This window comes from Camelina sativa, chromosome 18 (assembly GCF_030686135.1).
Source record: "Camelina sativa cultivar CO46 ecotype springtype chromosome 18, ASM3068613v1".
NCBI lineage: Eukaryota > Viridiplantae > Streptophyta > Magnoliopsida > Brassicales > Brassicaceae > Camelina > Camelina sativa.
The window spans coordinates 1723390-1737415 of record NC_141897.1 but is presented as its reverse complement, the minus strand read 5'-3'; the positions used below and the strand labels follow the sequence as shown (position 1 = coordinate 1737415).

The 14026-nt window shown below is 35.1% G+C and overlaps 1 protein-coding gene and 2 long non-coding RNA genes across 3 annotated transcripts; all 3 read right to left on the bottom strand.

Moving 5' to 3' along the window:
• Window positions 1-4721: 4721 nt before the first annotated feature.
• On the bottom strand, window positions 4722-5842 carry LOC104763061 (uncharacterized). Its single transcript, XR_015588145.1, has 5 exons — window positions 5774-5842; window positions 5427-5684; window positions 5099-5333; window positions 4855-5015; window positions 4722-4775 (listed from the first exon to the last, which is right to left on the bottom strand). It is a non-coding gene; the product is annotated as an uncharacterized LOC104763061 (long non-coding RNA).
• Window positions 5843-6797: 955 nt separating this feature from the next.
• Window positions 6798-7227, bottom strand: LOC147921358 (uncharacterized). The gene is made up of 3 exons (XR_015588146.1): window positions 7169-7227; window positions 7021-7093; window positions 6798-6929 (listed from the first exon to the last, which is right to left on the bottom strand). It is a non-coding gene; the product is annotated as an uncharacterized LOC147921358 (long non-coding RNA).
• Window positions 7228-9661: 2434 nt separating this feature from the next.
• Window positions 9662-12066, bottom strand: LOC104760262 (WRKY transcription factor 8-like). The gene is made up of 3 exons (XM_010483159.3): window positions 11446-12066; window positions 10505-10645; window positions 9662-10202 (listed from the first exon to the last, which is right to left on the bottom strand). The coding sequence occupies exons 1-3, from the start codon at window positions 11910-11912 to the stop codon at window positions 9827-9829; spliced, it is 984 nt and encodes a 327-aa protein (XP_010481461.1). The 5' UTR covers window positions 11913-12066; the 3' UTR covers window positions 9662-9826.
• Window positions 12067-14026: the final 1960 nt, after the last annotated feature.

Below are 14026 nucleotides of genomic sequence, written 5' to 3'. Positions count from 1 at the left end.
TAGCTTACAAGATTGGAGTCAAGTCACTGTCTCCATCTTGAGGGGGTGTATAAAGGAGAGAAGGATACAAATGTAATTAGTGCTTATGGAAACCCTATTGTATGAGACTATATATATTACATTCCCTAATGAATAAGATACGCTCAATCTTATTATGACCGTCCCATACCACATATTTAGCAGCGACCAATATATGACTTAAATATTGAATACACCAATGCGTGTAAATTGTTTTAACGGGATGGTTATCGATTGAATGCAAAGGACAGAACAAGGGGGCAACATTGTGCTTCATTGACGTTTTTCCCCCTATGAATCAAACCTCCATTGACTAATGTTTGTTTTGATATTGTAAGTTGTAATGATTGTTTTGATGCGTTGAGACCATTACTTGGAGAAGGGTGTTGGAATGAGGATGTGAATTCCTGGCACCGGGATCAGAACAAGCATGCGATTTCTAAACTCAAAAGCATATATTTTCAAAGTTTAGGCTCGTCGTTGTTTCCATGCTTAACTGTTTTATTTGGAATCGGAAGATCATATACACGAAGTGGGGAGCTTTAGTAATTTCTTAACGGTTGAACTCTTCTTTATTACTTTGAGTTTCAATAGCTGAATTTGTGGGTAATATAAATTTTAATATTTATACTATATTTTAATCTCGTGGAGTACCGCAGATAATTTTTTATTATTGTTTTGAACAATTTTGTTATCTTTTTTGTATTTGTTTTAATATGTTCTGATTAATATTTAGATTTTATAATTTTAGATGAATTGTATTTTGTTTTTTTTTTTATCTTGTGTATGTTAGTAGACCAACGCGTAAAAAGACTAACTATATAATTATATATATATATATATATATATATAAATTCTCACCTGCTCCATAACATCATCCACAAAAATATACATAATTTTAGAAAGTTTATTAGTTTACCAAGAATATTTAAATTATGAATACTTGTAATTTGTTTAAAAATTGTTTTAAATATGTTTTTTGGATATTACAAATAATAAACTTTTAAAGGAGGTTCAAGTAGTTCAGGACATCTTAGATGTCACGCAGTCTGATGTGTTATTAAAAAAGGAGGAGGAGTTGATCCGGGATCTCGAGTTGGTGTTAGAGCAAGAGGAGGTAATCTGGTTTCAGAAGTCAAGAGAGAAGTGGTTCACCTTGGGGGATCGGAACACTAGTTTTTTTCATACCTCTACCATCATCCGCCGGCGCAGGAATAGGGTCGAGGCTCTGAAAAATGATGCTGGAGTATGGTTGACTGATCCACGGGAGCTTGAAAACATGGCAGTGGCATACTACAAGAGGTTGTACTCTTTAGCGGATGTGGACTTGGTTGTTGATGGATTACCACGAGGAGGTTTCTAAGCTTTCACCTGGGATGAGAAGCTCAGTCTTAGTAAACCTATGCTGGCAGAAGAGGTGAAGAATGCTATTAGTAGTATGGGGGCCTATAAAGCTCTGGGTCCAGATGGATATCAACCCATCTTTTATTAGAAGTGCTGGGACGTTGTTGGTGAATCAGTCATTAAGTTTGTGTTACAATTCTTTGAGACGGGAGAGCTTCCATCGGGCCTGAATGATGCTTTAGTCTGTTTGATTCCCAAGGTGGCCAAGCCGTAGAACCTTACACAGTTTCGACCCATCAGCATGTGTAATGTTATATTCAAGATTATAACGAAGGTAATGGTGACACGGTTGAAGCTGGTGATCTCCAAGTTGATTGGTCCCTCCCAATCCAGCTTTATACCAGGACGTCTAAGTCTGGATAACATTGTTATTGTTCAGGAAGCAGTTCATTCGATGAAAAAGAAGAAGGGTCGGAAGGGTTGGATGCTATTAAAGTTGGATTTGGAGAAGGCTTATGATCGCATAAGGTGGGACTTTTTGGAGGATACTTTGCTTGCAGCAGGTTTCTCGCACTTATGGATTAAGTGGATCATGCAGTTGTCACAAATCCGTCAATGAACATATTGTGTAATGGAGAAACCACAGAGTCTTTTCAACCTTCTAGAGGGCTGCGTCAAGGGGACCCCTTGTCCCCTTACTTATTTTTCATGTGTTTGGAGCGCCTATGTCAGATGATTGATAAAGCGATAGTGGGGAAACAATGGAAACCGATTAGGTTATCACAAGGTGGACCTCTTCTTTCACACATCTGCTTTGCTGATGACCTCATTCTTTTCGCTGAAGCTTTGGTAGTGTAGATAAGAGTTATTCGGGGCATTCTGGAGAAGTTTTGTCTTGCTTCAGGACAAAAGGTGAGCCTTGAGAAGTCCAAGATATATTTCTCTCAGAATGTATCACGGGATATGCAGCGATTGATATCAGTGGAAAGTGGTATTCAAACAACGACGGACCTGGGTAAGTATCTCGAGATGCCGGTTCTACAGAAGAGGTTGAGTAAGAATATGTTTGGGGAAGTTCTGGAGCGAGTATCTTCGAAGTTAGCAGGGTGGAAGGAAAGATGTCTGAGTTTTGCGGGTCGACTTACCTTGACGAGAGCTGTTTTGGGTGCAATTCTGCTTCATACCATGAGTGTTATCGCTCTACCAAAGTCGTTTTTGGATGAGTTGGAGAAGGTGTCACGTTCCTTTCTTTGGGGTAGTACACCGGAGAAACGAAAACAACATCTTGTCGCCTGGGACAGGGTTTGTGCTCCTAAGGGTGAAGGAGGACTGGGCATTAAGCGGTTTCAGGATATGAATAAAGCGCTGCTCGCTAAAGTGGGGTGGAGGTTACTGGGTGATCAGGACAGTCTTTGGGCGCGTGTGCTTCGACGCAAATACCATGTGGGGGACCTTCGGGTGGTGGACTGGTTGAGACCAAAAGGGGGTTGGTCTTCTATTTGGAGAAGTATAGGAACTAGTATCAGAGAAGTGATTTTACCAGGTCATGGTTGGGTTGTAGGGGATGGATGACAAATCCGCTTCTGGAAGGATAAGTGGCTGTTGGAAGAGCCTATCATCAATAGAACACATAAGGGGGTGGGGTCATGGAGAGCAGACTGAATGAGTTGACAAGTGACCTATGGGAAGATGGGATGGGTTGGAGGATGGACAGGATAACACCATGGGTTTCAGAGGATGTTAGGTTGAGACTCGGGGCTGTGGTTTTGGATACATTTTCTGGAGCTCGAGATAGACTTTCATGGCCAGGGACGGCGACTAGACAATTTACAGTAAAGTCGTCGTATGCTATGCTCACTCAGAGCTCGTGTGAGGGTCCCCAACTTGATCGTTTTTGGTCTCGCGTTTGGGGAGTGGTGGCTCCGGAGCGAGTGAAGACTTTTCTGTGGTTGGTTGGACATCAGGCTCTAATGTCGAATCCTGAGAGGTTTCGTCGACATTTATGTGTCTCCTCGTTGTGTGAAGTTTGTAAAAGTGGAGAGGAAACTATACTTCATATATTGCGGGATTGTCCGGCGATGAGTGGAGTTTGGAGACGGCTGGTACCACGTCTGAAATTGTCTTGGTTTTTCTCTGCGTCTTTACTTGAATGGTTGTTTGCGAACTTGAATGCGGAGATAGGGTCAAGGGCAATGACGTGGTCTACTTTGTTTAGTATTGCGGCTTGGTGGGGGTGGAAGTGGCGATGTGGGAATGTGTTTGGGGTGCAGGGTAAATGCAGGGATAGGGTCAAGTTCCTGAAAGACTTGGCTAAGGAGGTAGAACTTGCTAACAGAGCTAGGCGGTTGTTAGGATCGGTGCCGGCTAGGGAGGAGAGGTTATTAGGTTGGTCTTGTCCACCGAGGGGAGGGTGCAAAATGAATACTGACGGTGCTTCAAGAGGGAACCCGGGTTTAGCAACTGCAAGTGGTGTGTTGCGGGATGAAACAGGGGTTTGGAAGGCGGGTTTCTCCCTCAACATTGGTATTTGCTCAGCTCCGATGGCAGAACTATGGGGTGTCTACTATGGTCTGTGTGTGGCATGGGATAATCGAGTTGAGCGTTTGGAGTTGGAGGTGGATAGTGAGATAGTGGTCGGGTTTTTAAAGACAGGGATAAGTGCAACTCATCCGCTGTCATTCCTGGTACGGCTGTGCCATGGCTTCAAATCAAGGGACTGGATGGTCCGGGTTACTCACGTACATAGAGAAGCTAACTGTCTTGCTGATGGTTTAGCTTCCTATGCTTTTTCTTTACAGTTTGGTTTTCATTTGTTTGTAGTTGCTCCGCCTTGTGTTGCGGTTTTGGTTTCGCAAGACAGTAGTGGTTTTATTACGCCACGGTCCGTTTGTATTTAAGTCCTATTTTTCTTTAATAAATTAAGGGAGCCTACTCCCTCTATTCTACCAAAAAAAAAAAACAAATAATAACTTCAAGTTTTGATATTTATTCAAATAGCAGAGATTTAATTATGTAAATCTTATATAAAAAATTTACTTAACTTCAGAAATAAAAGGGGATTTTTATCCAACGAAACGCTATACTCATTATTTTGCCATTCTAAATCACAATCACTAATCTACCAAGTACCAACTGTAATTGAAAATCATTTACTATTAACTTTTGAAAGTAACGAACACCGGCTGATTACCTTTGTCGTGTACTAGAGATTTATAATTCGACCAAAATTTTATACAAAGTAACACATTTCTGAAATTTTATATGAAAACAACCACTTCGATTTCGTATGGCAATAGAGCAAAGTAGTTGAGCGATGTTGGGTTCTGCCTATGTTGAACGGACGTCTTCTCAAGCTGAATGTGCACAAGAAAATGATCCACAAATATAACACAAAGAAAAACACTTCTTTCTGCCTGTAAAGATAGAAATCAACAGAGCATTACTTAGATTTTTTTATGAGTAAATCGCAATGAGAATGATTTAAGGACTCACGGTTTTTAGCGATGAATCTGAAGAAGAACGAATGAGAAGCAATAGAGAGGAAGAGCGATGGCGATCCCAGCTATGAAGTTAGATAAGAGACGTTTGTTGTCTTTTGTGGGTACAAAAACCGTCTTGAGTGTGTTGGTTAGTTCAAAGAGACGGTGAGATACCTGGGGAACAAGAACGCATAGAGACGTTTCAGAATGTTTGGTACTAGAAAAGAAAGGGGAGAGAAGAAGTTATGGTTTCTTACGAGGACGTATATCGCAGTTGTGAGCATAAAGTTCAGCATAGGGTATCCCGGAATAATAGAGAGAAGCCATTTGGGTTGCCCATCAGGCATGTTTGATCTGCAGATTGGTGTCTTTTAGTTCAAGAAAATATCTGATAGGTTTCCAGGAAAACAAGATTTCAAGTCGCAGAAAACAAACCTTAGCCATATATGAAACTGAGAAATGTAAGTTTGTAAAGTGATCTTGCCGAGCCATCTGCACCGGGAAATGTAAAGAGTATTATATTACATGGAAATCAGGCAAGCATACCAAACCAGAGAGGCTTTAGCTTAAATATATTTGACTCACGCGAAGAGAGTCAATGAGACACTCCGAAGCTGGTGGGTGAAATTCCGAAGGCATATGTAAACACAAAAACCCAAAAAACCAAACGGTGAGTCATGTTTCAGTTTCAGGAAGTAAAATAAGGGACATATATAAAGATGAAATCAAGAACGAGAGGATTGTATGCACACACGTGATGGGGATCCAAGATGTGTATGGATGATACATGTTGTAACTGGTCTTGTCCAGCTTGTAGATACATTCATACCACACATAGCCGACCTAAAATGTAAGCAAATAGGACAAAATCTATCAATTTCTATAAATGAGTGGTGCAACCAACAAACTAAAAGATAACTGAAATGGCTTACAAGCACGGCAATAGTAACAATAGCGGTTTTTATGGATAGTCTTTTCTTCGTTTCACACTCCTCTAATTTCTCCATCCATCTCTCTACCTAGAGAATCATCCCAATTTTTGAAGTTTAATTACACACAAAAAAACAGAAACAAAATTGAATGTGAGCTTCTGTTAAAGAGCTTACAGTCGGGTGATAATAGGCATAAATCATTCCGATAATCCATATGTAGCGGTCAAGGCCTGATCTGAAGTGCCATTCATGCAGTCGATGAAGATCGGGCTTTGCAGGATCACTGTAACCTGCAGTTATTCCCTAGCAATATCCAAATATTAGAACCCCTTCAAAAAATTTATTATGACTTGTGTAAGTTCATATAGAGAATATGATCAGATCCAGAGAAGTTAACTACCTAACAAGAATGCTAATGGACCCCAAAATATTTCAAAAGCTCCAGGAATTTCCCACATCAAAAAGACAACGAGGAAGCATGAAAATATCTTCAAAGCCATCACAGATCCTATATCAGTGTACTTGCTGCAGATACCCAGAGCTCCATACACCATTAAAGTGAAGAGAGTGTGCATTGGGCAGATGTAATACAGCATATAGTCATTGTTGAGAACAATACAACAAAATGCTACAAAGAAGTTCAGCCTCCACATCATCTGTAAGAAGACAAGAATTTAGATGAAAGTAAAGCACAATAACAAGAATCTATCGTCGAATGAGTGGTATCACCTGTGCAAAACGTGCAACAGAGAAATCCTTTCTGACATAGTAGTAGGAGAAGTTTCCAAAACCAGTCATCCAAACATAAGCAGCAATAAAGATACGGATTGCGTTGTATAACTCAGTCGCAGCAAAGTAGTGATACATTAAGAACAAAACCTGATAAAAAGGAGGACATGAGAACACTATTTCGAAAGCAGCTACAAGAGCTGCAATATATAGTAACCTATGGAAAAGAACAGAATGAACATATTCTAAATAACTAATAGAAACTTGCCTGCATCCATCCTTTCCACTGTTCAGTTTGGTGGCGGTTAAGGTAAAGAATGGATTTCCCAGTTATAGGTGACTTGTCTTTGTGCTTTCTGAGAGATGTCATGGCTGATACTATGATGAGAAGAGCGTAGAGAAAAAGGAAAAGGTCGCGGTTGTAATTCTGTCAAAGAAAACCCCAAGTCCCATGAGCAAAACAAATATAGTACATACATGGATTTGAGATACAAAGCGAGTGAAAAATACAAGGGTACCTTGGTAGAATCTCCAAGCAATTCCGTGCGGTCACAGATATAGAAATATACTAAAATTGCTCCAAACTCCGACCTGAGTATGGTTATGAATGTTAACAAAAGATAACGAACAATGAGATGATCACTTTATGAATTAGCTTTCACTTACATTGCTCTCAGCGTTGCACGGTGTTCCAGCAAAAACGAATCGTCCATACACAAAAACCTGTGATTCGACAAAATCAAAACACACCTAAGCATGAGAAATTGAGAACTCTTGAAGAATTGTAATAAACAAACTAAAATACTTAGGAGCTGGTAGTAACAACGACCTAATGATGTTTGTTCTGATGGTTGAATTATGAAACCGTAAAGATGTCGATCGGGAAAGACCTCCCTCCAACAAGTCAGCTTTGTCATCGTCCTTCTCTGCTACGTCTCCCAATTCAACCAGATTATTATCTGAGTGACTGCATTACAAGAATGTAACTCTCCTTTCAAGCCTCATTAGGGAAGAAAGAACTCTGCTACATTATTGAGGGTATCACATTGCAAGAACTTACGGTTTTAAGGGAACCCAATATTTCCTGTACTCAAGTAGCTCTGAGTATATCCAACCAACAAAAATTGGGATTACTCCAAGAAGAAAAGCATAAGAAGCTTATAGTTCCTACTTTTATTTAGTTTAGATTTCAGTTAAACATAGTTTATTTAGTGAGCAATCGAAAAAAATAAACTAGTTTAGGTTATAAAAATATTTAGTCTAAATTACGATCGTAACCTTATAGTTAGAAAAATTACAAATTTACAATACAATTGATAATTCTATAGAAATTTACTGATAGATTTATTTTTCTATTTTTTTGGAGAATTTTGAATTACTATTATCCAACATAACTCTTGCATAAAATTGAGAAGTAACTTGATTAAAAAATTTCTTCAAGCTTTATATAAAAACAAAATTGTTTAAGCAATGATGTGTCAACTCCAGATTTCTCCAAAATATTAAGGTGTAATCACCAAAAAAAACACATTCTAATTTTATTGTATTGAGTACTTTGTTATATAAATATATAGTTCTGTTATATTTATCACCAAGTACGTTTTATTTCTAAACATTACATATATTATTTATTTTTAAATTTGATTTCCTAAACACAATTAAATATCTATAATATTGTGAATAGAATTTTTACTGTACTTATTAAATATACTCACATATACAACTAGACATGTTTCATCAGATTCCTATGCATAAGTTTTTTTCAATTAAGTATATTACAATGCATATTAATTTTTACGACTAGATTTTGACACGATAAAGCTGGATGCATTCCAATAGAATCTAAAACATATTAATTTTGATTAGATTTTGACATGCTAAAGTTAGCTATGTTTCAATATAGAATCTAACACGTAAAAAATTATGATTAATTAGATTACGACATTTGTCAATTAACTAATTAAAATTTTAAGACGTTTTCAAATAAATAAAATCTTCATTTTAGAAATTATATATCCATATATTTGGAATTATTGTTCATTGCATTGAATTTGAATACATTGGCATATGTTTGCTTTATATACATTATCTTATATAATAAGAGAAAGTTTTTTCTAATTTTGCCTAACAATGTAACATTTGGCACTCTACTTTAGTGACATATGCTATTCTCGTTAATTTTAAATTTAACATTCTACTTTTTATTTGATTTTATTTTATTTATATCTTATATGGTGTATAGTTTAAAAAAAAAAAATTGGTGTATAGTTTGCTTTTTGAATTTCAACAATGTTACAAAAATATCTTCCTTCTATTTTTTAGTTTAAGCATCTAATATATTTCATAATGAAATCATACACCATAGAACCATATAAAGAAAATATTGATCAAAACAAATTGAAACCAAATAAAAATAGAAAATGGTTTCATACTTTTAAAGTAAAAACTAAAACCAAATTAATTTATGATAGGCTAGTTTAAAAATATAGAAGATTTTAAAATTATATATAAAAGTCATTAATCTTAAAGTCTTTACTTATTTAAGATTTTAAGTAAGATTTCCTCCCACTAAAAAAAATGGCTGCTTTCACAAGATCACAGTCACAAACCCTTCAGTTCCAAATACCCAACCCTATACATTTTAAATCTTGCCATATAAATAAATAAATCAGCTGTGAAAATTATATACCATTGATGACATTTGATGAAATATTATCTTATAATAAACTAATATAAGGAAAAAAATAAATTTCAGATACACAATTTTAAAAAATATAAAAATCAGTTGTGTTATAAAATCAAATCTGATAAAAAAAATCATGAATTTAACTCGACGTCCAGGTGAGGCGGAGGTGAGGCGGAGGTGAGGCGGATCAAACTGGTGACCTCACATATCATAAACCATTTTTTTTATCACCAGAAAAACGAAATAATTTTACAATCATGAATTATCTTGTTTTCATATCTCACTTTAATTTCTAGTATAAATTTAGTTTCCAATACCCAAAAAAAAAAAGTTTATTTGCTTTAGTATTCGACTATATTTTAGATATGATGTTAATTATGTCCTTTTCCTCGTTAGTTAACAACATACAAAGCAAAAAAAAAAGAGACCCATGAAGGATCGTCTATGCTTCTATATACATGTAACAAAATTACTTCAAGAAAAGAAATTATTTTTATACGTCGAAAGGGCTCCATATTTATCCTATAGCTAGTTACAAAAACATGTATATGCATATACATGCAAAAATAAACAACACTATCACTTATTATTATGCATCCGAATTGTTTCTATATTATACATAATTCTTATTTATATCGTCAATGCTCTTGCTTGAAGAAAACCGAAGGAAACATCTCCTTCAAGAGCTCGAATTCACTCTCCCGCTGATAAAATCCCTGTTGCTGTTGTTGATGATAATTAGGGTTCACGTTCACACTAGCGTATGGCACACGGAAGAGATCATCATTTGTGAAGCTTCTTGGAGTATTCATGATGAGGTCGGAGAATACTGGAGACGAAGATGGGTTGTAATCTGATGCGGTGGTTCCAGAGAACATTGCCGTCCGGCGATTGGTCGGGATTGGGTGGTTGTGCTGACTCTCGTAAGTTGTGATCACAACCGTTGGATCTTGGTAGGACCTCTCCACTCTCTTCTTCACGTTACACTTCTGCGTCGTGCATCTATAGTAACTCCTGTTCGCGTAATTGAGAGTATAGTATATTGTTTTAGCATGTGACTTGTAATTATAATGTTAGTTACATTATTTAAATTTTCTTCGTTGTTAATTAAAATATAGACTGAAAAACAAAACTGATAAGACTTTTCAAACAATGTCATAAATATTTCTTTATCGATGTGTTTTGAATGATTAAAAAAAAAAAAAAAAAAAAAAAAAAAAAAAAAAAAAAAACTGAAAATTTTAGAAGGATAATTATATTGAAATAAATCCTTTATTAAAAATAAATATTTATCATATAAGGACCGATAAAATTACCTCGGATAAGGACTGTTTTTGACTGCTTTTTGGCCGTACTTTCTCCAACGATAGCCGTCTTCGAGATGATCAACTTCAGTCTTAGTCATGAACGAGACTCGTGGCTCCTTTTTCTTCTCCTCTTTCTTCTTTGTTTTAACTCTGAATTCCATATCATATGTTCAATTAAATTAACGTTTAATTAGGCTGGACCATCTCTAGTTTATGGCAACGTACCGTACATTTGACTTTGATTCATTGAACTATATTTAATAAATGTTAAGCATCAAATGATTGTTAGGAGTTAGGACTAGCACACAAAGTAATACAATACTATTAAAAAAATAAAAAAAATGGGACACGTCGTTTTGTTTAACTGGTTTCTTTAGGGATAAGATTTATACAACAATAATTATAGGTACGAACAATGAATAAACTATCTTTCAAAACGTACCAGAATAGAATCCCAATTAATCAGTAATATTAGATTACGTATAACAGAAAAAATATGGACGAAATAATTTGAGTTGTCATTCTTTCAATTATGAAACTTGAATCCTACCTAAACATGCATATCAATGTAAAATTTAATATTAACAAGTAAATTTCTATACTACATAGTTTCATCAAAACTAAATCCTAGTGTTCTTAAAGATGTCTTTTTATGGTATGCAAAAATCTATATTATATGTTTGGTATAAAAGAAAAACCTGAAATCAATATCAAAGTGAAATACTTTAGTTCAAAAGAATCATTTTTAAGAAAACGATTCTTGTTTCGGGCCTGAAAGTGAAAAAAAAAAAAACAAGAAATCTGTTTTATTTATTTTTCACGTAATTTAAAATTTTTTTTGGGGTAAACAAAAACAAAAGAAAGTAGTTAAGTTTGAGAATGATTCATGTGAATTCTAAATATGTCTATCTTGCTATATTATTAGGAAAAAGAACTGATATAAAACTTACACTTTCTGAGAACGTTGATCATCTTCTCCTCCATCGCCAGCTTCTCTTTTCTTCAGGATCTTGCCGGAATCTTCGCCAGGATGATGATCGGCCTCACTTGAAGAAGGTGAAACTGAAACCCTTACTTCACTCTTAATGGTTGCACAACCACCACCGACAACTTCATGACTCTTATGGCTACTATTATAATTAAAAGCATTATACAAACCGTTTTCTTGATCGATCGAAGGATTAAAAAAGTCGGAAGAAGATGGAGAAAGCTCGAATCCCAAATCGAACGCTCCTTGAGGACTCAAATTCTTCGAGGGTAGATCGAAACCGAGTTGTGATGATGAGATCATGTTTGCATTATAAGTAGATGGACCGGAAACGTAAGGGAGGTTCATCATATTTTGGTTGTTAATATTGTAATGGTTATACGATGAAGTGTAGTTATAGTTGTTCAGATCTTTGATTTCATTAGACATGACGAAGAACAAAGAGAGGAATCTTAAACCAAAAAGGAAAGAAAAAAACAGAAAAGAAAATGACAAAGAGAGGAGCGTGAAGAAGAAGAAGAACTTTTTGCGTTAATGAATTTTTTAGTCGGTCTAAATTTAGTGTTACGACTTTTGAGTCGTCTCGTATTTATACCTTTTAAAATATATATATTATTATTATTATGTCTTGCTGAGTAAATATAGTAAATGGCGTTTTATCATATACTTTTTTCTCTTTTGTCTTGGATAAATATATGTACAAATAAATCTAAGGTTTTATGAAAAGAGTATTGAAGTGTGAATGATTCAAAAAGAGGTTTGAATGACTTTTTATATATTAAAATAATGATAACTTTTATAAAGTTAAGTTGACGAAAAGCATTTTACCTCTTCCCAAATCGAGAGTTACAAAAGTGGCCTCGAGTGAGGAAACATATACTTCTTCCTTGTCATTTTGTTTCTTAAACAGTGTGAACATGAACACAAAAGAAAAAGCCATTTTACCATAAATAAACATCTTTCAAGCCTCTCTCTTCATTGTCTGACCAAACAAAAAGAAAGAAAAAAATCTCTAATTTTTTACATATTATTTGGGTTGTTTTTAGCAATGCTACTTTATTTTGGGGGCCTTAAAGTAAGACATGAAAAGTTGATATTAATTTACATCTTTTTCAGATGTGGGAAACAAAGCTTGTTGTTGTGTAGGAAGGCTCATGAGGCGATGACTAGTGGTTAACCGGTAACCGGAAGTAGACAGTCTCCGGTCATCTTGGTGTGAAGGAGGAAGAGCCAAGTCAAAGAGGATTGTGGGGTCATATGGATGACACGTGTTACTTATTGGCACCGGCTTTTGACCGTAACCGACACATGACCTGGCACGTGGTGGACTATTGGATTGTGTAATTCCCTAAACCCTAATAAATATCAGACGTTTTAGTTTTATTAAATTTTTGAATATTTCAAGTCAAAGGTTGCAATTGCGACAACATACATATTACATACGTATCCGTATATAATATCGACGTAGTTAGAACCAATTTACATGAAAATTTACATACATAGTTCTTTGTAAACTATAACAAATATTCGAAAAAACAAAATCGTTTTAATATAAAGTGGTACATATATGGGACTGGAGCGGGACTTAAACTTGGTTTTGTAAATAAAAATTAATTAGGGACGTTAAAAGTAAAAATTAAATTAGGAATTGTATGAACCATTTGATCGTAAATTTCAATTATATGTATAGGGTTTGGATTTATTTGTGTTATTCACGTTAAGGAAAATAAAATAATCGAATATGATCGAAATACTGACGATTTACAAACGTCATCACGGTTCACGCTGCAGAATCTCTTTTTTCAGTTTTCACATTAGAACTTTCCTCATCAAGCATAACAAAAACATTTAAATAACATAAATAATTTAAATATGAAATATGGCCAAATTTATCTATTATAGATATCTTTGTTGATGCTTTTTAATATTTAATACTTTTGTCAACAAGACAAATAATTTTATTTCGGGGAAAAAAGTGGAAACTGATGGGGAAAAATGAAGGAAATATGAAAAGAGAGACATGATTCCTAACGAAAGATGACAATGAGAAGTGAACAGAAATTGACTTTACATATGGTACGGTCAAATTACATTTATTTTCCTTTTATAGATTTGTACAAATTTTTAATATTGTATACCTTAAAATATAAACAGCTCATGTAGTCATGTGTCTGAATATTTTTGTTCAAATTACGAATTATACAGCTTCATGCATGTAGCTTTGATTAATTATACACACACAAAAAAAAAAAAAAAAAAAAATTGAAGCATCATGCATACTTGATCATATCATTCAAAAAAGGAAATATATAATGGTGAAAAACGTTGACGAGACAAAACTACAATTGCCTGGTAGATTGTCGAGTCGAGATGGCCCAAAGAAAGCAACTGATCAGTCATGACCATGATCATTAGAAGACCAAAACATCAATAATTACTTTTTACTTGTAGGTTTTTGAATATATGCAGTGCACCGAGAAAAAATAATCAGTTCACGTACTAAACCATTTTTATTTTTCGGTTATAGAATTTATTTTTAAAAC

Coding starts and splice junctions, on each gene's coding strand:
- LOC104760262 (XM_010483159.3), bottom strand. CDS start 11,912: ATGTCTAATGAAATCAAAGATCTGAACAACTATAACTACACTTCATCG. Junction 10,646..11,445: donor GATCAACGTTCTCAGAAAGT/GTAAGTTTTATA, acceptor TATGGAATTCAG/AGTTAAAACAAAGAAGAAAG. Junction 10,203..10,504: donor AAAAACAGTCCTTATCCGAG/GTAATTTTATCG, acceptor TTACGCGAACAG/GAGTTACTATAGATGCACGA.